Source organism: Rhinolophus hipposideros, assembly GCF_964194185.1.
Source record: "Rhinolophus hipposideros genome assembly, chromosome: 20".
NCBI lineage: Eukaryota > Metazoa > Chordata > Mammalia > Chiroptera > Rhinolophidae > Rhinolophus > Rhinolophus hipposideros.
In genome coordinates this window covers 27,385,710-27,412,296 of record NC_138066.1, presented here as the reverse complement: position 1 = coordinate 27,412,296, position 26,587 = coordinate 27,385,710, and the positions used below count along the sequence as shown (strand labels likewise).

General features: G+C 41.3%; 1 protein-coding gene across 4 annotated transcripts in view; it reads left to right on the top strand.

The window, feature by feature from the left end:
- The window catches only part of ANKFN1 (ankyrin repeat and fibronectin type III domain containing 1), a 377,306-nt gene that overhangs the window by 328,337 nt on the left and 22,382 nt on the right, over positions 1-26,587 (top strand). For all 4 annotated transcript variants that reach the window (XM_081027455.1, XM_081027454.1, XM_081027452.1 and 1 more), the window contains 4 exons: positions 7,745-7,911; positions 10,628-10,778; positions 12,312-12,480; positions 20,870-21,036. In XM_081027455.1, the coding sequence (XP_080883581.1) occupies positions 7,745-7,911; positions 10,628-10,778; positions 12,312-12,480; positions 20,870-21,036 (654 nt within the window). The remainder of the gene's footprint in view (positions 1-7,744; positions 7,912-10,627; positions 10,779-12,311; positions 12,481-20,869; positions 21,037-26,587) is intronic.

The following is a 26,587-nucleotide window of genomic DNA, read 5'->3' as shown; positions in this document are numbered from 1 at the left end:
ACAAATACCATATGATCTCACTTATATATGGAGTCTAAACAACAAAATAAACTGGGGGCGGGGGGGAAACAGAAACAGACTCATAGATACAGAGAGTAACTGATGGTTGCCAGAGAGGAGAAGGTTGGGGAGCTGGGTGAAAAGGGTAAACGGATTAAGAAATACAAATCAATAGTTGAGAGAGAGAGAGAGAGAGAGAGAGAGAGAGAGAGAGAGAGAGAGAGAGAGAGCGCCAATCTGGAGTAATAGGGAAAAGAAAGGACTCAATCCCACACAAACAAACCAAATCTAAGCCTTGGCCCAGTAGCCCCCCCCCCCCATGGTAGCCCTAAACAGGTAAGCCAGTAGCCCACTGATTTATTTTCATTCCCCACTGAGGGGTGGCTAGTACAATAATCTCCCCTTTCCATCAGTTGCACCAGTCCAAACCAGGTCAAAGTCCAATGTAGCAAAGGTAAGCTGATTGGTCAAAGCCTCTGGGTTTGATTTTATGGAATTTGAGTTCATATGAAATTGATAGAGTGTGTGTGTGTGTGTGTGTGTGTGTGTGTGTGTGAAGGAGGTGGGGGCAGGGAACATAGACACATTCGTGGCTCCCCTCTTCACCTTTTATAAGCAAGTGCTAAAAGAAACATTTAAAAAATCATAATAAATTGAGCTTTTACAGGGTGACTAATACACTAATCCCCTATAGGGATAAACTGGGGTCTGGCCTACCTTCCCTCCTAGAAACACAGCACAGGCCCCAGCGTGATATAATACCTGGTTTCTCCTAGACTTATTACATTAAAAATGTGTTACAGGTGCAGAAAAATTCCAATCTGGCAAAAGGTTGTTAGAAAAGGAGACCAAAAATAGAGGCAAGATCAGGTTTCCACACAGATCCAAGTGGAAAATTTACCCCCGCTGACTGGCACATTCCTGCTAGATGTCATTCCCACCCACCCTTACTCTCCTTTCTCCTCCTCCTACTTTTTCGCTCTCTCCACCTTCCCTTATAGGTCTTACAGTGGAGAGGAAATGGGGGGTAAAACTACTAGGGCTGATGTCCAATCACTCCTAGGCTTAAGAGTAAATAGGTCAGGAGTCGGTCCCACCAGCTCAACATCAAAGTAGAGATAGGTTTTGGTGGTTGCCTAAAGCCAGCTGGATAATCCCCACAATTCCGGGCCACAAACCACTCTCCTTTCTCGGGGTCAATAGACTGATGACCGCCAGGCCTTTTGATTGGGAGCCCCGGCTTCTTTCTGCTACATCCCATCACATTCTGAGGTACCACTTTAGAATCAGGCTGACTGGGTATGATTCCTGACTCCTTTTTTCTAGTTATGTGACTAGGGCAAGTTACTTAATTTCTCACCTCTCATAGTTCTTCCTCTGCAAAAAAAACCCTACTTCATAGAGTTTGAATGAGGATTAAATAAGTTAAAAATGAAACACAAAGTGAGTGCTCAATAAATGTTAGTGGTTCTCATTAGTTTTCTTCTCAGAGAAATCCAAGTGATGCTAGGCTCTCCTCAGGACCCAACAGTCCATCTCCTTCTCATCCCTTCTCTCGCAAGGGACCCCAGGTACTGACTCAGTCAGACCTTGAGGCATTTCATCCTTTCTTCTACGTTTTCATAAGAATGAAGGAAAAGTTACATAAAAACAATGTAACCCACAATGGGATTTTCGAAACAGATAAGGGTTTTAACAAAATCTGGGCCCATGACTAATCTACTAATCCCTACTGCCCCAGGGAAACTCCAGGATCTAACCCTCTCAAGTCCCAGACCTTCCTAACAGACCTCTCTTACGGATCTGGAAGAGAGAGAGAAATCCTTCCCACACTTGCCTGGAAAGGAAAAGAGAGGTATCTCTCTGAGCAAACTAACTGACAATGAGAGTATTTCCAATAGCGAGGCCTCTCTCAGGTGCTGAGTCTCTCTGACCGTGACGTTCAGGGGTCACTTTGATAACTGGAAGCCTCACAGGTGAAGGTTTCTCTGAAGATGAATCTCTCAAATCGGTACTGTGCTTTCAAGTTGACAACACTTCATCATGTTTATGATATGATTTGATCCTCACAAACACCCAGTGGTGTTGAGTGGGTCATTTTATTGCATCCAATTCATAAAAGAAACTATGGATTTCAGGAAAACAACTCACTAAGGCTATGTTAGCCGAAAAGCAGCATAGGAGGGACGAGGACCAAAGTCCACTGGTTCCTAGCCTGGTGCTCTTCCCATTATACCATGCTGCCTCACACACCCTCCTACTCCTCCTTTTCTCTGGATCCTTTTTTAAAAGTATGATCCTAGAGAAGCTGCAGCGAAGCTTGTCTTCTCTCTTCCCATCTCTGCTTTCCTTCTTTTCTCCTTAGGCATTCCTTGTCACGTCCAGCGACCCAGTATCTTCTTCTTACACCTGAGGTGCCTAGCATATATGATCTCATCTGCTTTATTCTGCTGTTTTCCAGCATGTTACTGGTCCCTCTACCTCCAAGCAGCCTCTAAGATGGGGATCAAAAACTACTGGAATCAGAAAGACTAGTGGAAAAGGGCCAAGGGGGCTACATGTAAGAAAACATTGGTTTCACACGTAAACTTGTTCATTGATGTTCACAGAAGAATTATTCCCAGTTGCCAAAGAGTGGAAACACCCAAATGTCCAACAACTGATGAATGGATAAACAAAAGTAGTATATCCATCTAATGGAATATTACTCAGCTGTGAAAATGATCCATGCTTTGACAGGAGTGAACCTTGACAATATTATGCTAAGTAAAAGGAGCCAGACACAAAAGGCCACCTATTGTATGATTCCATTTATATGAAATGACCAGAAAAGGCAAATTTGTAGAGACAGAAAGTAGATGAGTGGCTCCACGGATGGGTGGAGGAGGGATTGGGAATGACAACTAATGAAGGTGAGCTTTTCTTTCGAAGTGATGAAAATGGCCTGGAATTACATAGTGCTGATAGTTGCACAACCTTGTAAATATAGGGAAGAAGAAAAAAAAAAAACACTGACTTTCACATATTAAAAGGGTAAATTTTATGGTATGTGAATTATATCTCAATTAAAAACAGTAGAAGCAATAGAGGCTACAGTAATATAGAGATCCCTTGTCTCATCTAAAGAACAGCCCTAGTCAGCCTCAGCTAATTACAGTAGAAGAGAGTAGTCCCAATGCTGAAATAGTTTCCAATTTCTTTTTAAAAAGTTGGAAATCCAGAGTTTGGGATAAAATCTTTTTATTTTTAGAAGTTAAAAAATAATTCAGAAAATGTTACATTCTTTGCAGCCCATCTGATCTTGGGCCGACTCACAAAGACCACCAGCCAGCAGTTTATGACCTCTGCTGTCCCTGGACAGTTTGGCTTCCATGCGTTATCCAACACAACAAAAGCTCTATGGTTCCGGGAGAAGCGACTATATATCATTCTTTTAACAAACACTTAGGAGACCTGATCAATGGACAGCGGGTGGGTACACCCTTCCTGGTTGCCGTACCAGCACAGCACATTCTCTCCCAGAGGCCCAGCCCCAGGCCCCACTACCTCTGGTCCTCTCACTTCATATTTAATAAACATTTTTTTTCAGTATCAACTAGGTGCCAGGAACTCTTCTGGGTGCTATAGGAAAAACAAATGAATAAGTCAAGATCCCTGGTCTCCAGGAGTTCAGTCAAGGGAGGGAGACAGACTTGTAAACAAATCCAGGTAATACAAGGCAGAATGAAACCAGAGCCTGATAGCCGCACAAGCGGCATACTATGGAAACACAGACAAAGCAGCCATTAATGCTACCTGGAAATATCAGGGAAGGCGTTGTAGAAGAGGTGACATTTGGCTGAGCCATGAAGGGTAAGTTAAGTTCACCAGGTGGAGGAAAAAAGAAAGAGATGGAGGGGGGGAAAGATGGAGGGAGGAAGGGAAAGGAGAAGGAGGGGAGGGAAAGGGGAAGGAAGGAAGGAAGGAGTTAAACAGAGAACTAAATAGAGGGTATGATAAAAGAAATGAGGCAGAAGCTAGAGCAGTAGAACTCACTCTCCCTTGAGTCCACAACAGACCTTACACATTTTTCTTACGGCCTTTATCATACTGGGTTAGAAAACCTTGCTTACATGTCTATGAAGGGCAGGATCATGTCTTGATGTCATTAATATCCTAGTACAATGCCTGATGTATATAAATATAATATGTATGTATGTATGTATGTATGTATCTGGTAGGTGCTCAATAAAAATTGGTAGAATGAATGAATTCATGAACCAACCTAAAATCGGAAAAGAGATTAGGGCATGTATGGTGAATGAAAAGAGATCCATTTTGGCTGGAGATAAGAGATACAAAAGAGCTATAGTGGAAGTAGAGGATAGAAATGTAGGTTAGAGGTTAAATCAGGCAACATATAGACTCTCATAGATGTTTGATTTGGTCTAGGAAGCCTTTCTAGTATACCTCAGATTATGTGAATGGGACAGCTTCTTTCTCCAATGCATTTCTCAGGCTCCAAAACATTCGGACTAATGAAGGACAAAATGACTATGTAAAGGCAGGAAAACACATGGTAGATGCCCAGTAATAGTCCTTTAAGAAAAACTGAATGAAAGAATGAATTACTCCATCCCAGAATGGTGCTGGTTTTTATATAACCACAGTATGTTCCCAGCTCACATTCTATTTGTGGTCAGTTCTGACCCCCACATGTTTTTTCTCTTATACTCATACCCATCCTATATTTGTACTTGGGTTTGGGTCTTTACAAGCACATTTTCTTATTAAGTTTCAACCCTAATTATGATAGGCTTATTTTTCCAATGCATAAGGTCATTCAGAGCTTTATTTTACTTTCCAGAAAATCAAAACCACACCAAATTTGGGACCCACAAATTTGATACACACATTCTTCATTTCTTTGTCTGGAATATCAATAAATAAGCTGAAAAGACTGGCCCTCGGGACCAGTCCCTACTGGGCCATCACTCAATATGTCTACCATCCCCACACCATCTCCATCATTCACAAATCTTCAACCCAGATATTCAGCTTATTAAAGTAATACGGTAAAGATTCTACTTTACCCAGATTATCTAGTGAAACAGATTACACTGGAGACTTCTCCTTGGTCTGTGGATCCTGTTCTTTGCTGTTAGAAATTAAAATTGTCCGTATGATTTGCCCTTCACAAAATGATGTTGACTCCTACTTAGTGTCTCGGGATTTCCTGAGTGACTGCAAATTGATTGTTTGATGGTTCTTTCTCATTTTTCCAAAAGATCAATAAGTTGGTGGTCTTTAATTACTAGGGTCATCCTGTGTTTCTCCCCTTCCTGTTTCAAAGATAGGCATATTTGCCCTTTTCTAGTCTTCAGGGACTTTCTAGTTCTCCACCACTACTCAAAAATAATGACCTGTGGGTTTGTGGCCACATCTGCTTGTACAGCAAGTACCCCTAGGGTGCATATCATCAAATTCTACTGATCTGAATACTTCAAAAACTACTGGAATCAGGAAGACTAATGGAAATGAGCCAAGTGGTTTTCCTCCTCTCATTAACCATTTCTTTCTCTTTGATTACTCATTCATGTCTCAAAATTTCACCTTGACCGAACTTCCTCATTCAACTACTTACCTGTGATCTTTTCCTGAAGAGACAGGATAGAAGGCATTCAAAAGTTAAGCCTTATCAATCTTTTGATTTGAGTAAGATTCCTTCCTTCTGCATCATGTAATCAAATTTTTTCTAGTCTATTTTTTTGCCAAGTATCTTCAAAGTTACATATCCTTTGCTTTTCTGTACATGCTAGTTATGTCTTCCTCCCAATTGTGACCATTCTTATTTTGTCCCTCTTCTGCTATTCTCATATGTTCTGTTTTAAGGACCTGTCCTGATTTCCACATGGGGTGTACCTATTATATACAGAAGTAGTACTGGGTATTAAGGATACAAAGCAATAAAAATAAAAAAATAAAAAACAGGAACACCATTAATTTCATAGTCTAATTCAAGAAAAGAGCATAAAAGAAGAAAAATATAAGTTAAGTACTCCTTCCGCTGTGTGCCTACACTGTCTCTATTTTATAAAACCAATCTTAGTATATTGTGATCATTTGTTTACTCATCTTCTTAACCTCTTCAAAAGTAGTTGTCATATCAGGTTACTTGAAACCCTAATGTCTGCCGTAGTGCCTGGAATTCAATGTGTTTGATACAGGATGAGACAAAGGAGACAATACACAATAGCATGTATGAGATGTTGCAAATCGTTAATTCTACAGAGGAGAGATCACTCCTTCAGAATACAGTTGTCAAGGAAGACTTCAATACCTCTCTGTTCCATATAAAATTCTGTACAAGTATAGTATTTTATCCACCTTCCCTACATTTACTGGTTGATTCCCTCTTTTTTGTCCCCTTTGTAAACCAGGCTAAACTCTGGCCTATAGGAATCCTTCCCTTGTAATCAGTTACCTGACTCCTAGCTCCTAACTCTGCGTTTCACCCCACATTGCCCAAATGTTCATCAAGTCTTACCTACTGATATGGCAGAGGGGGGTGAGGTGTTCCTATATTTCCAGTTATTCATTGTCTGACTTCCTGCAGTCATATAGAGAAGCAAAAGTCACAACCTAAATAGTTCACTAGAGAACTGACCACATATAAAACAAGATTCCACTCAAACATGCCTCTATACTTAACTAGGTCGGCACTTCCTGTTACACAAATAACTTCATTCAGTCTCTGCTGCATGTAGAATATTGTGATGTAACAATACAGTGCAAATTCAATGCAAATCTATTACAAGGTAAATTTTAAAATCTTGGAAAAGATACAGAATTTTGTGACACTGATGAAGAGACCTAATCAAATCACATGCAAGGCTAGTCACAATCTGGCAGTGGTAGACCAGTTAACAATTGAAGAGCATAAAATGAGCAAGGATTTTATAAGAGAATGATTTGAATATCGAAATGATTTTAAATGCCAGGGGAAGAAATATGAAACTTTTAAATACTCTTGCAAAGATTATCCTCTTCATGATCACATTTTGAAGTCAAATGTGAGGAATAGCATTTCAGCTATCGTATAATTTAGTCTAAAAAATGAAGCCAAAGAAAGAATCAATACTTGATTCTCTCTTCATTCTCAGAATTAGTGAATAAGTAGAATTACAACTTAAATATTAATAAGATAAGTAAATCTACTGCTGTTATATTTTGTTTCATTTTTCAAGATAGTCAGTTAAATCTTTTTTATTTATTATAAAGTTTTGATCCCATTTTAAATGATGTCATTTAAACTCCACTTTTCCTGATACCAATAATCTTGAAATAATGAGGCTTCCTGTACTGCTTTGTCAGGTTTTACACTTGCAAATTTCTGTTTTCCCTCCAGCTGCACAATAAGCCTTCCAAGGACAGAAATTATAAAGTCTATTTTTCTTTAGTACCTGCTTCCACCACCACCAACCATCCCTTGCTCTATCACAACCCACACACCTACCCTGGCTCAGAAATCTAAGAAAAATTAAGCATGCAGAATATATTAATGATTGATGACCTTACTGGGGGGATAATACTCCTAGAGGTAAGACTGTCTGGCCCAAACCTTCATGGTGGTATCGGTTTCTCACCTAATTATTTAGCTACATCTCTTTTGATTCATGACACCTAAGAAAGAAAAATGTTTTCCGATTGCCTTTTAACGTGTTTTTTGTTTTGTTTTCTTTTCTTTTCTTTTTTCCCCCTACAGGATATTCTCTCCTATCATAAGAGGAGTCATCAGCGGCTCTCTCCTGGATTATATCTGGGTTACCTAAAGCTGTGTAGTTCTGTGGATCAGATCAAAGTCCTTGTTACCCAGAAGTTACCCAACATTCTCTGCCATGTGAAGATCCGCGAAAACAATAACATTTCAAAGTAAGTTCTGAGGAGTTTGGATGTTCCTTGTGATGAAACAATGGCTTGAGTGAGAGTGACGGGTTTGATGTGTCAAAAGGCAAATGAAGTGTTACTTCCCAGTGTTGTTTCTATGGAGAGATGTCCTCAGGGGCCAGCCCAATGGAGCAGAGACAGAGCTGCTTTTTAACATTGGGATAAGGAGGCTTGTGGTGGTGGGGAAAGGAGGGAGCGCATTTAAAGGGGGCACGATCCTCTCACTTTCCTCTCTGTATTATTCATGTTACAACCACTAATGCCCAACTGATTAATGAATAGGTAGGTGCCCTTCTCTTTTAACATGCTATTTCCAATGTCTTTTCTTCACAATCTAATAAATCTCTTTTTTTTAAATATCACTTGTGGAAATGGGTTCTTTCTGATTTAGCGATTGATTTCCCCCTTAATCTTAAAGGACCCCTCTACCCTCGTTCTCCCCACCCCTCACCCTCTGGCCTTAGGACTTTGTATGTTCTCTATGCTCTTTATGATTCTCCAGGGAAGAAAAGAAGTAACAAGGCCTGAGCTCCTGGAAACTGCTCTATGGTTTGGCATTATGGTGAATTACACTGTTAGCTTTGGGAAAGTTGCCCAATCTGGGTAATCTGGCTCAGCTTTACAACTAGCCCTCTTAGCAGGCCTCTGAAAGTCTACTATAATGAACTGAGTTGTGCTCAACATAGAAAAAAAAAATTTTTTTTTTAAGAAAAGGGAAGAATAGATAAGAAAAGAAAAATAACCCTCCAGCGCTTGTCATGCTTCAGAGGTACAAATTATATACCCAAATTCTAGTTATATCTACGGATTTGCTTGACCAAAGGAGACTCTAATTTGGTCATTTAAAATTGTGTCCCTGAAGTGGAAAGTTTATTAACTGTAGTGTCTCACAATGTTAAATGAATACTAGTTGATGACAATGCAGGAGACGGTGGTAAGGAGGATGGTCTATGCAAAGAACTCACTAGCTGCCATGTTCTCTTTCACTTCTCAGCTACACCTAGACTTTAGGTCTGCCATCTGGTGGTCACTTCTACAATCAACATCAGTTATCTCACTCCTTCCCAAGAGGTTACATGGCTCATTTGTGGGCTGACACAGCAATGGTTACTTTCATCCCTTTTCTAGATTTGTATCTTAAACGTTTAGACGCTATCTTTTAGTGATTATACTAACTAATTTCTCCTTGCAAGGATCCAAGTTTCATTTTCACAAGAGATTCCAGTAGTCTTCACTCTGCCAGTTCCACCTCCCTCATCCATAGAAATTAAACTGATTAGTTGAGTGGTAGACGTTTCATGGTATTCCTACCAGTAATTTATTTTCTAATTTGACTACAGATGCTATTTTAGCAATGTGCTTCTTCAGGTTTTGCGTGTACTTGTGCTGGTCAGAGCCCCCTCATTTAGTTCAATATCAGTGATGGGAGAAAAGAAATAGTTCTCTAGCAGGTTCTCAAAGATTTCAATTATTTATGAAGCCAACAGTATGCCCAGATTGAAGTAGGATTTAATTTCGAAGTAGGATTTAATTTTTTTTTTCTCTTATTGGGACAAAGGGTAGATTTTCCATCGTCTTTTCCAGTGTGGGAATTGAAATGAAACAGATATGTTGAAAACAGAAACTTTTCTAAGAGGGTAGTTGGTTAAAAGAGAGTGTTTTCTGATGAAAAGCTCATGTCACAATCAATTTCTTTTTCTGACCCAGAGATTGGAGCCCAGGCTGGTATAACCCATTGGGGACAGCCCTCAGAGGGTTTTCATGAGAGTGGGAACATATGTTAGCACCTCCTCTCTTTCCATCCCCAGAGAGGAGGGCTTTCCTTTCCTCTCTAGCCTGCTCCTAAGAGCATGTTGCTGTTCCCTGAAGAGTTAGAAGGAGGAGAAACGGGGCCAACTGAATATGTTTAGAGACTTGTACTAAAATACCTGTGGAAACAATGTTACCCAAGAGACATTTACCTTGATCTTTTCAAGCTTCTTTTGAAGAGCAGCCTTTTGGGGACAAACCAGATGTGCTTTCCTCCCACCACCATTCTTTCCCTTCCCTTCTGCATGACATTTGGAAAAGTTCATTAGGAAGGATTAGAGAACATACAGAATAAAGACACATATGACTGCTTTGAAAGAAGGATGGAAGTAATGTTGTGTGTCCCTTAGTTCCTTTTATTGGAATTGTCTGGTGTTCCTGATTGTGATTCTCCTCAAGCTTTTGGAAGGAGAAAGAAACCCAAATAGTCCTCATGATTACAACAGGCCAGGGTTGCAATGTGCCATGTGGTTTGTTGCCTGAGTTGGACCTGACTCCTGTGGTTGCCCAATTGCTGAATTAACCAGCAGATGCCCCCCGTGGCAAAATGTAGGGTCTTAGAACTTAGAGAGGATCTTCAGGGAGAGGAAAATGAAGACTATCGGGAAATTATTACAAGACATTTAAGAGCTCCAGTCTCAAACACTGACTAATACAAATTAGAGCTGCTGTTCTGAGGTACATGTGGTTTGATAGGTGCACTAAGCTCAAATTAGGAAAAGCTCGTTTTAAACTCCATTTGGGTGGCTAAAAGTTCAAATATCATGAATTGCATTGCATTTTAACCACCAGAAAGTGGTTATCCAGGTTCTGGACATATACACTAAAAATGTTCTGAGCTGTGTTCTGAACTTTTGTTATATTTCTAATTTTAACTTGCCTCAACATACAGAGAGGAGTGGGAATGGATCCAAAAGCTTTCTGGCTCTGAATCTATGGAAAGTGTGGATCATACTTCTGACTGCCCTGTGCAATTGTTCTTCTACGAGCTCCAGATGGCAGTGAAAGCTCTCCTTAAGCAGATCAATATACCTCTAAACCAGGTACTAGTCCTTACAGTTTTATCTTCTTTTTATGGCTCATGGAAACTGCATTCTGGCATAAAAGTCAAGAGGTAAAAGATACATGTCTGTTAATTTTCATGGATTTAAATACCCCTTTGCACACACGAGGCCACTTTGAATTGGATGCTACCGGTGGACACAGACTGCATGTCTGCCTTTTTTCTCGCGCTCCTCTGCAGTGACCCCCCTTTGCTCATATTTCATTGGCCTGGTCAAGCAGGGAAAAGTCATTCGCTAGCCCACCTTGAAAGAGACCAAGTCTCAGCTTCAGGATAGCACGAAGCAGGGGAAATAATCAAAGAAATAAATAAGTGTATACTTAGACGGGCAAACTATGCAGCTAAGGACAGAGGACTAGTGGTCGTATCATCTATAGCAATGGCCTAGATTATGCCTGCTAGCTTTCCATAGAGAATTTACTGTCGAAAGAGTTGTCTTATCTGAATCAAAATGTGCAACTCTAACCTCTACTAATAAGCTATTTCAAGAAAAACTGTTGGCATAGAAAAGAATAGAAAAAGTTTATTAGGCTCTGTCCTGTAAGTTAACATGATGTGTAGTGTCAGCTTGAATTCTTTTTTTTTTTTTTTTTTTGCCTACGTTCACCTTTTCCTCCCACCCAGCACACACACACCATCCCTACACACACACACAAAATGAACCAAGTTTAGCCTGTAAACAGGAAAGACCATTATAGGAGTAACTGTCTCTTTTGTTTTAAATAATAGACAGACAACCACATATTGGCCTCTGATCCATGGAGGCAGAGGTATAGATTGGAGACTCCAAGAGTGTTTTTCCATTGGGGTATTGCTCTGATTCTAAGTTAATACTGCAAGGCTAGTCCAAAACAGCCCACACTGACAATAAATAAATTGCACAAATGGCCATAAACACTCTAGGGGAGCAATTGGATTATTCCAGGGGTGGCCGTGTACTCAGGAGGAGAAAAAAAAAATACCAGGTCTACTTGTGACAGTAGATACTATTAAAGGGTTTCTTGGGCTTAGCAGGTTTGGAGCAGCTCATATTTCATTGGTGACTCTTGGGCTACATATACATGTTGGGAGAAGGCTGCCTAACTGCCTAAGAGTGCATACAACATTTTTTTTTTTTTTGGATTCTTGTAAAATTTTCTCAGTCCTTGGCCAGAAACTACATTTTTCCCCCTTAACCAACTTAAATTGAAACTAGTGGATTTTTAATTCAATCCATTTTTGTTGCTTCATGTAATTATATTCATCATTTTGAAAAGCCCACAGAATGCAATCATTTTCTGCTTTTATAAGAAGCATAAATGTTGTTTTCAGAGTTTATGTGGAACATTACTGCCTTAAATCTTGATTTTATATAGCATTATTAAATGGGCTGAACCCTAATATTTATGTTGTATAAAAATTCCAAGCTTGAAGTCATGTAATTTTGTTAGATGTTTTATGCCAGTTTGGTGTTGTTTATGTAAGTGCCATGTTGTAACTCTCCTATTTTTCCTCCGCGCGTGTCCCTCTGCAGGCAAGGAACTTCCGCCTCTACACACAGGAGGTGTTGGAAATGGGTCACAATGTGTCCTTTCTTCTCCTGCTCCCTGCCTCAGACGACGTCTGTACAGCCCCAGGACAGAATAATCCTTACACCCCACACTCAGGGTTTCTTAACCTCCCTCTTCAGATGTTTGAACTTGGTATAGTAGCTTGTTTCACCTAGAAATATTAACCCAGCCTCCTTATAATAAAATCACAAAGTTATATCTGTTCCCTCTTGTCCCAGTGGAGGGTCAATAAATCACATGATGGCTTTGGCAACAACCCTTCCTAGAACTGTGTACAAGTCTGAGAGAAAGCAAAGCTCCAAGACTATGTGCCTGAGCAATAATTATTGAAACGTAGCTAAGGCCCAATGGAGAGGAGGGAATTCTAAACAGAAAGTTCAGTTATCAGGCTGCAGTTCTTGCCTCCCTTTTGCTTTCTTAAAACATAAATACAAGAACTGATGTTTTCATGAAAAGCTCTCTCTCTCTCTCTCTCTCTCTCTCTCTCTCTCTCTCTCTCTCTCTCCTTCAACTGGGAAAAACTGAAATTAAAATGTAGAGTGTGTACCACTTTGAAGGGGAAAAAGTCTATAACTTTAAATCATGCTGATTTATTAAATAGAGTCTAATATTAAATAGACTAAAATTCTAGCAGACCATCTGAGAAATTGACAGGGTCTCCCAGGATGCAATATTGTGATTATAATGTGGGATTCTGAATGGTGGAAGATCTTGTCCTGACTTTCAGAAATGAATAGCCTGGGCCCCAGTTTCCCTATTTTTGCAGAGACCCCTGCTGCCCACTGAGAATGTGAATAGGGAGGCTTTGTCTCTTCCCCATGCTTCATCTTGTAACAGGCCAATAAGAGGCAATTAGCAAGAGTTCCGTCAGTTCAAATAAATCGTAGAATTTGTGGGAGGGTGAGTGACTGGGTGGGTGGAATGGAGGCAGACTCTGGATTGCTCCCCAGCCACTAGATTTAGAAGCAGACAAGGCAACTGCCTGATGTCTCATTTTGAGACTTGAGCATCTGAATCTGAATTTATCCTTTGAGGGTAAATAGATGAAGCCTCTCGGTTTCCCTTGCTCCGAGTAGTTCAGATGCCCGAAAGCTGATGAACAGAGGGTGTTATTTCCCAGAGGAGGGAGAGTTATCAGACTTGCAGACTAGGCCTCGAGAGTCCTGGGTCCCCAGGTCTGTGGCATTGGCCATACCACTCTTAAGAGACCTGGAGGTGAATGTGACCATTTAATGAATTCCGTACCCAAAGAACGTTATTATTCCACGATATAATAGTATCGCTGTTAGGAAATATAGTTTGGATCAAAGTATTTCCATTCCAGTTAATAAGTTTATATATTGGGCGCCTAATGTGGGGATTCGGAGATGAGTAAGACAAAGACTCCCAAGGGGCTTGCAGTACAGTCATAGGAGTAAAAGAATACAAATTACTATTTAATGAAGTAGGATGTGCCAAAATCATTAGAATTAAGTGATACTCAAGTAAAAGGAAGCACATTTGTCTCAAAGAAGATACCAGAAAGCTGCCTTGGAGGAGAGGCTATTTGATGTGGGTGTTAAAGAATGGACAGGATGTTAATAAAGATGGATAATGAGAAAAGCTTTCTTGTCGGGAAGCAGAATGAGCAATGACATGAGAATGGAAGAGTCAGGAAAAGGACAAATGGTCCAGTTTGGCTAAATCCGAGAAGTGACGTGAGGGAATAGTGGACATGAAGCTGTAGGGACAAGTTGTGGACATACTGGGCAGTACCAGAAAAAGGCAGTCTGAAGAATCTGTTTGAGGTCAATTGAAAGCAGGGTTGTAGGGAATAGTTCAGAGGTTATTATAATAGCCCAGTGTTAGGGTAGAAACAATACCAAAAAAGAAAAAAGGAAACAAATACAGATGCAAGAAACATTGGGAGTAATCAACAAGATTGGCCAACTTTTTGAATGAGAAAAAGCGAAGTCTAGAGTATCCCCAGGGTTTCCAGCCTCAAAGACTGTTAAACTAGTGCTGCCATTACAAGAAGTCAGGAAGTCAGAGAGGAAAATGGTTTGGGGGGTGGGAGGAAGTGATGGTTTTAGCTCTGAACATCTTGAGTTTGAAGGTGCTAATGTAACCTCTGAGTGGACATGTCCAATTGGCAACAAAAATGCAGGAGGGAAAGTTGGGTACCAGACACAGAAGTCTGACCAGTGCCTATTGATAACATCTGAAACCAAGAAAGTGAATGACTTCCTAGGGATGGATAATTGGCAGTTAACAGAGAAAAGAACTAAGAAAAATACTTCATTGGAGAGCCAACCAGGAGCCTATTCTGTGTAAAACAGTCATTATTGTTTTATGATTACAGGCAAAAATACATGACATTCATTTCCCCATGCCTCAGTGGCATTGGTGGGAAGAATCAATGATTTTGTGTCAATCAGAATAGTATCTGATTCCCAAGATCTTGGATGACCAAGCCTGTAAGTTTCCTCTCTGTTCTGCTTTCTGGGAAGCTCATGCACTCTTCTTGGGCAGCCACACTTGGTCCCACTGATGTTACTCTCTATTCTACAATTATCTCTCTCCACTCATTTGTCCATTAATTCATCAATCAATATTTATTAAATAACCTACTATGTGCCAGGGACTATTCTAGGTACTGAAAAATCAGCAATGAACAACCCCTTCGTGAAGTTTACATTCTAGTGGGGGAGACAAATAGTAAACCAATCAACAAATGATAATATTGTAAATATCAGACAGTAGTGAGGGCTATGAAGAAAAATAAATCAGGGTAAGGGACTGGAGTGAAGTGACAGGAGCTGTAATTTTGTACACGATGACCTGAGAAGGCCTCTTTGCAGAAGATACATTTGAGCAGAGATCTGAGATTCCCATGCAACGGGAATAGCAAATGCAAAGGTCTTAAAGTAAGAGGGTGCTTGGCTAAGAAATCAATGTAGGTGATAAGTAGGGACTTCCTTCTTCTATAAACAGGTCCAGAGTAAAAGGTCAACACAGATAGTAAGCATTTCTGAGAAGTAGAGAGAGGTTGGACATTCAGTCACAACGCAGAAAATTGTATTAACAACACAGGAAATTCTAACGCAACTTGAAAAGATGCAAATTATGGGGGTGTGTAAATTATAATAAAGCATTACTCTGTACTTCAGTTTGACTTGTAGAAGTCCTCCCTGTCCCAATGGAAGTGTTTGAGATTTGGCAAACTGATCATGTCGCAGCCCCTGGCCTGGGCGAAGCATACATAACTTGCTAACCAGCTATGGAAAACTGCAGCATCTGAGCCTGTTCCAGCACTAAATAGATCTAGCAAGGACGAAATGAGAAAGGAGCTCAGTCCTGTGTTCCCTGGAGGAGAGATGAGGCTGGGGCAAACCCACAGGGGTTCCTGCACAGGACTCGTGTCACGTGGGAGGATGATGTCAGATCCCGGAAGCAGGGCTGACCTGAAGCCAAGTGGGACGTTCAGACCCACTCCTTCGCCATGGCCTGAGGCTGACACTCCCCCATCCTTTGGGTAAAAGCAGAATAGCACTGCTCTGCCGTAATCAGGCTTGTGCCTGGGGGCTGGCAAGGGTCACTATGTGTACTGTTCCCAGAAACAGAAGGAAAAGCAGTATCATGAGCCCTTAGAGACTCTGTTTAGGGACGTGGCCTCCTGAGAACTGGCCTTGCCTGAACTCCAGAGGTCGCCTGCCCTGACACTGGGGGCAGTCACAGTGGACAGCAGGCCTAGGATGAGGAAAGGTGGTTTTTATTGATTTCCTTGGCTCTATGATTCAGACTGATTGGATTAGCGAGATTAAAAAACCGGGCAATTTTTAAAAGAGAGATTGAAGCCTGGTATCTATTTTATACCTCGGTGCTTGGTTATCTCCTTCATTCAGCAAACATTTACTGAGTGTCCATGATATGCCAAGTACTGTGCTGGGGCTGGACATACAGGTATTAGTAAGATACAGTCTGCCTACCAGAAGTCTAGAATCCAGTACAGGATACAGACATCTACGCCAACAGGCCAAATACAATGAAAGCACTGCTGTAAGAGGTAGGCTGTGGAATTTCAGAGGAAAGACACCTAATCCTTTCTTACAGAGATAATATTTGAGCTAGGCCTTGAAGGATAAATAAACATTCAGAAAAGGAAAGAAAAGGCAGAGCAGAAAATGAAAATCACTGTAAGCAGAAGGAACAGCATGCACAAAGGCTTGGAGACCTGGGAAAATGCAGCCCAATTAAGTACATTCTTACTAGCTCACTGTGACAGATGCTTAAGGCATCTAAAGAAGAGTGACAGGAGATGAAACTAAAAATTAAGATGGTCAAAATCACGAAGAGGTACTCATGCCACCTAAAGAGTTTAGACTTTATCCTATCGGCAATGGGGAGTCATTAAAAGATTTTTAAAAAAGGAATAATATGGTCTTACTGGTTTTTAGCAGTTCTGTGAGGACGGATTGCAGGAGACAGGAAAAAAAAAAACAGAGCTGAGACTAGAGGCACTGAGAGAGTGACCCAGGTGGGCAATAAGAAAACCCTAACCAAGGCTGCCACAGGAGGGGTATACAAGAGAAAGCAGAGGCAAGAGGAATTTAGGAGTTAGAATCAATAGGACTTTGTGATTGATTTAATGTGGCTGAAGAGCAAGATGGAGGAGCCAGAGAGTCTGAATAGGGTGCTGAGATGGATAATGTTGCCATCTACCAAAATAGGAAATACTAGGGGAGGCACAGGTTTGGGGGAGGGGAGAGATGATGAGTTCAGTTTGACAAATGATGAGTTTTGAGGTGCCTGTGGGATATCCAGGCATTGAGCCTAATGGAATCCAGGCCACAGGCTTACAAGAAATGGCACAGTCTCAACCCTCATTCCTAATGCCCATTTTTCATGATTTAGGATACCATTCCCGAATTCCAACTGTCAACTCATTTACTACCAGGAATCTTTAGAGGGGCATCTTGTGCCCAGGTTCTTTCTGACACCTTGGCAAAGAATCATGGAGTTAAAACTGACCCCAGGAGGTAATCTTGTCCATTCCTTAGCTTCCAAACTAGGCTACGTGACCCAGACTGGCTAGGCCTTTATTGAGTTAGAGAGCTTTAGGGAGACTATTCTCATCTCAGTCCTGTTCTAATATCCTAACTACTAAATGGCTCATTCTTCCTGGGAGGATGGTGTAGGGGTGTGAGCAAACATTTATTTTTTATCTGATATGTGCCACATGCTGTTCTGGGCACTTTATATATATTATATTATTTAATCCTAGGTAGGCATTATTACCCCTGATGCAGATAGGAGAAAACAGAGGGTCCCTGAGGTTACGGGCCCACTGTCATGCAGGTAGTGAGCAGTAGAACTATGATTCTAACCCAGTTATGTCTGGTGCCTAAGCCCAAGTACTTTCCACTCTACCATACTGTTAGCTGACTTCCAGTGTTGGTACCTGCTGCATTTTAATCTGTCGCTATCTTATGTAGAAAAAAGAGAGAAAACACCACAGAAAATTAGTCTGAGTTTGTAAATTACTAACAAATCATGTGGTCCTGATAGTGCATTATGTATCCTTATGCTATTTTGTCTGTAGAATGCATGTGATTCACATTAGAAAAAAATTAGAAGCTTCCAGCCTATCCTCCCCTCCTCAGTGATGGCTACCAAATGTATCATTGCTAAACCACAAAAGACTATGTTAAAGTAACATTTGTTAAAGTAACATTAAAGGCTCTGGATAGAAACCACTAGAGCAGGAAAGTGAAGCGTTTTAGTTGAAAGGTCCTCATAGCTCGCTGTGGTGAGTGGCACGGGTGGTGTGGGCTCTGTGAGACCACCCACTGGTCCAAGACTCCTGCTGCAAGGAGACACAACAAGAGAAAGTTGTGGACACCCTGGGGTTTCAGAATTTAGATGAGACTAATAGTGCTTCTTTTAAAGAAATTCTTCAATCCCTCTCCCTATCTTCCAAGTTATATTTTAGAAAGAAGGGGGGAAAGTTGATTTCTTTTTTTTAAGCAACTTGGTTTGGAAAGGCTGGCTGTGAGACACTCTGCTCTTCACTCTCCAGCCAAGAGTGGACATCTGTCAAGTGCTAACAGGATATAATCCCTCCTTGAAAGGCATAAAGACACATTCAGGGAGTTACAAGGGTCAAGAGTAAGCTACAAATTAATGGTAACTCTTTCCTGTAGGCTGCCAGTAGATATCACAGACCTGAAATACACCTTTCAAAACTGGAAAATCAAGAGCACAGGGAGAAAAGAGGGAACGGAAGGAAAGAGGAGAATTTGGAGGCAGGGTCAGCCCTCTTCAGAGCGGGGCGTGCATTTTTTGTTGTTGTTGTTCATTCAGTCAGTAAACATTAATTGAGAAGCTATAATGTTCCAGGTTTTTAAGGAAATAAAAATTAATAGGGGACATGGTTCTCACCCTCAAAGAAACCACAGACGAATGTCAAGGCAGTCAAGTAAATACATAATTACAATAAAGCAGGATAAATGTCCTGATACATTTAGAGCCAGTGCCCTAGTAGCACAAATGAGAGAAACTAATGCTGCCTGGTGGGGACGAGGTGTCCGTGAAGATTCCACCGAGAAGACATTTATCGTATCAGAAGAAGCTGACCTGACGGTATTAGTAGAGAAGGGAATATGATGACAGGGAAAGTGCATATTTAAAAGCATGTAAATACAGAAGGACCTGTAATAAGTTCAGCTTGACCAAAGCTTAGAGTCAGTGTGGGTAGAGGAGGAAGATGGAAGGTTGTTGCATGATGCAAGATACAACTGAAGACGTAGTCAAATTCTAGATCACGAGGAATTTCCTTATGGTGAGAAGATGTTTAGATTTTTATCTTGAAGTCAAGAAGGAGCGCTGTAGTCGTTGAGCAGGGAAATAGTATGAAAAGCAGATCATTTGGGAGGAGCTCAATAGGTCGTCATTTACTAAGGCTGTTTGAACTCTGTTCTTCTGTGTGTCAGGCAAGGATATATTGAATATATTGGAGTCGAGGAGGTGGGAAGGAGGACCTGACGCCAGAGAGGAAAACTGACCCCAGTACTGAGACTACCGAGTTAAGAAATGCCTCCTTGAAACAGTGCACAGCTGGAGTAAGGAGGGGCAACTGAAGCGCTCACCCTATTCTCCTCTTCTCCACTTCCCCTTCTATATGAGGAAATACAGAAAGAGCAGGTTACCCTTACACCCACCTGAGAGTCACCCTAAGAGGAAATCAAGCAAGGAAGCAGGCAGTGGTAAATGGGAACAGAAATCTCTCGAAATGCAGTGAGGTAAGGCTTCCCCACTGAGGTATAGAGAAGACCAGATTACCATTTTACGGGGATGTGGTTTTAGCTTCCCCAAACGGCCAGGTCTCGGTCTCAGGAATCAGCAGCAAAGAGGCCAGGCCCAAGAGCAGTAATTAGATAGTCTTCCTAGACGTCCTTACCAAAGAGCCAGAATAAAACTCTTTCCACATATTTGTTGAATTGTAACAGCCACATTTCCAAAGCATGGAACATACTGGTACAGGTCAGAGGTACACGAAGTGAAGTTCCTAGAGAGTGAATCTCCAAATGCAACAGTGGCCAAGAAGAGACTGGTACTACACTAGTCTGAATTGGGATGCTTTCCTAATCCCACTGGAATCTGAAGTTACGGGCCGTGATCACAGCCAGTCAGAGGAGTACGGAGGATCTGACTAGCTCAGGCTGTCTGCACCAAGCTGAGTCCCACACTCCTCTCTCCTTCCTCCATGATGGAGATGAAGGTTAGACCCTTTCCTCTGGTCCATTATCTTCTGAGAGAGGAAGGCCAAGTTTGCTGAAGATAAAAATGGTCCGTGAAAGCATCAATTCTGTCATTCTTTTTGAGGAGCTGAGGAGCAGAGAGGCAGGGAGCAGGATCAAAACCCATCATGCTAGGTCCCTAGGGAAGTTTTCCAGCCAGAAAAAAAGACAGCCTGAGAAAAGCATGTCTTGTATCTGCTGGGACTTCTGGCCTCGGAAAGGAGCACACAAGATACATACAGGAAATCAGACATGGTTATAAAACTAAGTTTCAAATTGCTACTTGGCTTTTTTTTTTCTTTAAAGTGACAAGCAAACTTATTTTCCATGTGTGTGTGTGTGTGAGTGTGTGTGTGTAAATATATAATCTATATATATAATATATAATAAATATATATATATTATATATATATATATATATATATATATATATATATATATATATTATACACACACACATTCAGCCCCAGCTTTAGGGGCTCAGCATCATAAACTGCAGCTGAGCCAACCCCACTTCCCCATACCTTTCCAGGACTTGGTAAACCTTAAAAGGGAATACTGTCTGACTAAAGCCAGACAACTGGCCCCTTAAGAGCACATTTATAATTTATTTATGGCTTAATATTTTCCACTGATAGGATTAATAAATCATGTTTTCATTCAACTTGTTTTCTCTGAGGTATGAATTTCTCTATTTTGATACCAGATCTTAACATGTTTTATTTTGCTTGTCCACTTTCCAGTTCATTTTTGCAGCTACAGGGAGAAATTTATTAGTCTGTATTGCCGCCTTTCTGCTGTTGTGGAGCTGGATTCTCTGAATACCCAACAGTCCCTGAGGGAAGCGATCTCAGACAGCGAGGTTGCAGCTGCCAAACAAAGACACCAACAAGTTTTAGATTTCATTCAGGTAACAGTTTGTTTCTTCTGAGGTAAAAGGAAGGAAGAAAGGGCAGGGTGGGGGGGATTAGAAAAAAGCATGCGAAAGAACAGCAATCTGGGCGAATTTAAAGACCACAGTGTGCCAGCGGCCTGTTGATTCTATTAAAATCCAGAGCTCAGGGAGAGGTGAGTTTTTAAACAAAAGTTAAGAAAAAGCTGCAGATAAATCACAGTGTTACCAAGAGCTTCATCAGCCACTGTGGCAGGTAGCAGTGATTTCCCGTATAGAGGGAAAGAATCATCATCAGAAGTAGTGATCAGAATGTGATTCTTACCTGGTAGCCCATTGATAAATCCAACAGAAAGAAACATTGTATTAATTAATTCAATATTCCAGAGAAAAGAGAGAAGAAAATGACCCACTAGTTTATTTTAACCCAAATCAAGTTGAACTTAAGATTCCTCATGCTCGCTTTGAACTTCTTTCTGGAAGAGTTGATGCTTCAAGGTATGGCTACATAGGTTAGAAAATGTGTTCCCTGTCCATGGCCTTGTCTGGAAAGACTTTCCAGTGACAATCTCAGGGTCTTGTGCCAGGGGTACTGACCAGTCATCAAGAGAATTGGGGTCTATCTGAAATCGTCTCTAAATCCCGTGGACAAATCTTATGATCTTTCTGCCTATAACTTCTCCAGTTCACAAAATGAGTAAAATCGCAATAGCCCCATGATAAAAATCACTATGATTCAATTCAATCTGATAATTATTTGTTGAGCACCCAGGTGTCAGGCACTGTAAGGGAAATACAGAAATACAGAGTTGAATTAGACATGGTCCCTGACCTTAAGGAGTTTAAAATCCATTATGATAGACAAGAAATGTGTATAAATACTACTTGTAAAATGAGTTAGGTGCCAAAAAAGCAGTAAAAAAAAAAACAAAAAAAAAGTTCTGAGGCCGGCCCTGTGGCTCAGGTGGTTGCAGTGCCGTGCTCCTAACACCGAGATTACCAGTTCGATTCCCACATGGGCCAGTGAGCTGCGCCCTCTACAGCTAAGATTGTGAACGGCTCTCCCTGGAGCTGGGGGGTGGTGAGCAGCCGGAGGTCGGCGTGGGCTGCTGTGGGCTGCCAGGAGCGGCTGGTGGCCAGAGTGAGTGGCTGGCAGCCGGCGAGAGCTGCCGTGAGCTGCTGTGAGCAGCCGACCGACTGCCTCAGCTGGGGGGAGCGCAAGGCTCCTAATACCAGCATGGGCCAGGGAGCTGTGTCCTACACAACTAGACTGAGAAACAACGGCTTGAACCGGAGTGGGAAGGGGGAGGCAGAAGAAGGGGAGGAAAAAAAAGTTCTGTCTCAACACAGAGAAGTAAAAATCTACTTACGTTTTGTGAGTATAAGAAAAGCTGCCATAGAGGATGTAACTGATATCTGAGATCTGAGCTGGGTCTGGAGGGATAGGTTAAACTATCGTGAGGAGAAAAAATATAAACAGACAAGGCAGAAAGGGCAGAAAAATAGTCATTGGGCAATGGTGAAGGGCAGTAGTGAGAAACGGCACAAGAATAAAAGTAGCTTTATTAAAGGCTGTAGTAAGAAATTTGCACTATATTCTGTAGGTAATAAGGACGTGGCCAAAGTTTTGGAGAAAGTAAGTTATAGGCTCTCTTAGCTGTTTAGGACAGTCCTCCCGTGCCACTGGTATGGCCAGACTGTTTATGGTAAGCACTCATTCTCACCGGCCATGCTTACAACATAACTTACATATCAGTCCTGGATTTAAGGAGAAGACTAACGGCAGGAAAACCAGACACAAATCTATTACAACCATCTAGGCAAGAAGTAGTGAGGGCCTGCTGAGAACGAGGCAAATAAATTTCTCTAACTCCCAATCTCCTCATCTGTAACGTAGGGATGACAATAAGAGCTCTAGCTCACAGTGTTACTGAGAGAATTCAAGAAGGTAATGCATGTAGAGCATTCAGCAAAATGCCTGCACATAAGTATGCAATAAATCATATATTTATTTATTCATTCATTCATTAATAAAAAGGGAAAATGCTTTGAAACATGAATATGCAAGATATAGAATTTAAGTACTCGGGAAGAAGATACTGTAATATACTTGGAAAGTGGTAGGCAGACAAATCCTATCCTACTTCTCTCACCATGGAAATGAGATATCTCAGGTGACCTCTCAAATCAAAGAAATGAACCTTTTAAAAAATGAGTTGCTCTCTTGACCTGAGACATAGTACTTAAAAATTCAAAACATTTACATCATTTATTTTATTTCCCGTAAAAAGTGGAACACAGATAGCGGGGAGGAGTGAGAAAAGGAAGAATGAAGCATGAGGAGAATACAAAAGACTGGCTTATCCCTTAAACCCAATATAAGGGACAGTGGAGCATAGTAAGAAGAAGAATGACCGGAAGTCAATTAGTATCCATAGTTATTCCAGAATCTTCTGATAAACCTTGGAGTATTGAACAGTTCATCTGATTCCCCGGGGCCTCAATTTCCTCATGTGTAGAATGAAAGGATTGGACTAGATGATTTCTAAGGGCCTGTTTGTTTCTAACATCTCATTACTTCTTTAACAACCATAAATATTTTTAGAGAAGGACTTTGTAACCATGCCTTAGGTTCTGTTTCGGCTTTATTCCACGTAAGCCTCCCTGCAACCAGTATATTCATCCAACGAGAAGGCTGAATGTCTTTAGTCTGTCACAGTCTCAAACCCCTCCAGGAGTTTCTGGCTTCATTCTCACTCCCTGAGGACTACCTTGCTCCTTTCTTTATCATCCAGCCAAGGACTCCATTGCCTTTTTCTCTTCTCCTTTCATCACACCATGAAGAGGGATAGATAAAGGCAGTCCAGGCCAGGAATTCAAAGTTCTAGCCTGCTCTGGTCTCCCAAAGCAGGTAAGCTGAGGGCCCCTCTACATAGTCTCCCTTCTACCCAGTCAGGTACATATACATAAACTGGATAAAAGCCAGTTTCCAAAGGGTTCAAAAACATCACTTCTTGCCCAGGATAAAACCAGACCACCTCCCTGCACCCATAGCCTTTATGGGACTGCCTTGCACCATCCAACATGGATAACTTCACTGACTGAAGATAATGTAATATCACCTATCCCCTTATCTATCTATGTTGGGCTTCTCAATCTCTCTCTCTCTGTCTCTCTCTCTCTGTCTCTCTCTCTCTCTCTCTCTCTCTCTCTCTCTCTCTCTCTCTCTCTCTCTCTCTCTCTCTCTCTCTCTCTCAGAATGAAAACCAGATGCAGCTCGCCCATTGGCATTCACAGTTCAGCCCGCCACACACCATACCCTGCAGAGGCCACCGCCAGCCACGAGAGCATTTGTATGATTCCAGATCTAAGACAGTGTTGAAGTTACTACACAAACCAAACATTGTAAAGAGCAAGGGAGTCTATGTAAATACAGTGAGGAAAAGAAGCCAAGGAGCGCAGCCAGCCAGGGGGAGGGCTGGACCGGGGGAAGTACAGAAAGTCATAGATAAGGCATCCAGGCTTCACAGACACCACACGCAGCAGAGATGTCAGAGTGCAGAGACTTGGAGCTTGGCATCGTGTGAGCGGCTAAAGCCTAAAGGGCAATTAGGCTATAATTTATATACTGTAACGCTTCCAATGCTCCTAAGCTGTAATAGAAACACAGCTCATTAAACATAGCCAATCTATCATCCCCTCAAGCACCTTGTAACTGTGCTGTGAGAAAACCAATCACCTTTACATTTTAATAAAAATATTATCTTGCCTGAGTACAGAGAAAGGGGTGTAATTTATGGGATGAAAACTGAAATTTTTAAAGAGCAGGGTGAGAAATGGATGCAGAACTTTTAACCAACAGACCTAGGGAGTTCATGGTCTTTCTTCTTAAAAACATGTCAGCAGGTCTTTAGAAGCTGAATTTGGACCTTAAAATCAGGGGGATTATGTTGTCAGTTATTTTTAGATCAACAGTGTAAGGTAAAATGGGTGAAAATGGTACTTCTTTCAGAACTACTTAGCTAAGTCTGTTAAACTCAGTCCATAGGCCTCCCTATACCTATGTTTTTAATTTTTCTTCACTTAATACCTCATCACTTCATCACTGAGAAAAATTAAGGCGTAAACATTGTTTCTACACATAATTTTAAAAATTGCTACACTAAATCTCACTGTTCATCCTCAGCAATGAGGCTAAAACTATCTTATCCAAAGAGAACAAATGGATTACTATTAATAATTACATTAGTTTCCTAGGGCTGCTGTAACAAATTACCACAAACTGAGAGGCTAAAAACAACAGAAATTTATTCTCACCGTTCTGGGGACCAGAAATCTGAAATCAAAGTGTGAGCAGGGCCACCTCCCTCTGGAGGTTCTCGGAGAGAACCTTCCAGCTTCTGGAGGCTGTTGGCATCCCTTGACTTTTGGCCACATCACTTCAATCTCTGCTTCTGTGGTCACATTGCCTTCTTCTCTTCTATCTGCCAAATCTCCCTCTTCCTCACTCCTGTAAGAATGTCTTTATGAGGACATTTATTATCGGAATTAGGGCCCACCCTAATTATTAGGGCCCACCCTAATAACCCAGGATAAACTCCTCCTCTCAAAATCCTTAACTTAATCACATCTTTTGCCACCCAGGGAATATTTACTCTTTCATCATATAACGGTCATATTCACAAGTTCCAGGGATGGGGACATGGACACAACTTTTAGGAGGCCACGTGTAGCCACTACAATAATCATGATTGCCATTTAACAACTGAACATTTTATCACAATGTATACCTTATAAAGTGTACTCATCCACATTATCTTACTTAATCCTCATAATAGGCTGTTTGAGGGTAGAGAGCCAAAGAATTAGGTGACCGTTCATTCCTTCATTCATTCGTTCACTGAGCAATCATTTATTGAGTACCTACTTTACTCTTTGCACAGCCAAGAGTAAATATACAAAAGCACAGTCCCTGTCCTGGCAGGCACTCGAAAAGTTGTCCACAGTCATGTAGTGCCTTTCAAATAACCTTGAGACGAGAGTATGTTGCATAAGGTAGGACCAATAAAAGCCAGATGAGCGAGCAACCATCCCATCAAGAAAATGTGTCCAAGTCTTGTCTGGAATCCCCACTTTGGCTTTACGCCCTGAACTTCATTCAGATTTCTGCATTTACCACTCTCACTGCCTCCTCCCAGGCCTGCTCACCGCGGAACCTCCTGCCCATCTCACTGCCTAACAAAGCCTGAAGCTCAGACTGTTGCTGTCAGGATCCGCCCTGAACATTCTGCCAAGTCCTGTCACGTCAGCACAGAACAGAACTGAAAAGGGTACATGGCAGACTATCACAGTTTCAGACTTTGCTCTGTGTTTGTCGGTAGCACCAGTTTGTGGATACTCTTTAAAGAGTCTCTTTAATTACAAATTAAGGCCCAAAGAAGGAGTTTTGAAAACAAAGTAGAACACTGAGTAGTTCCTTATCTTTGAAACTTCTACAATCAGTCAGAGAAACCTTAACCTTGCCATATTTATACAATGAAAACCTTCTACCTGGAAGGTGAGTGACACC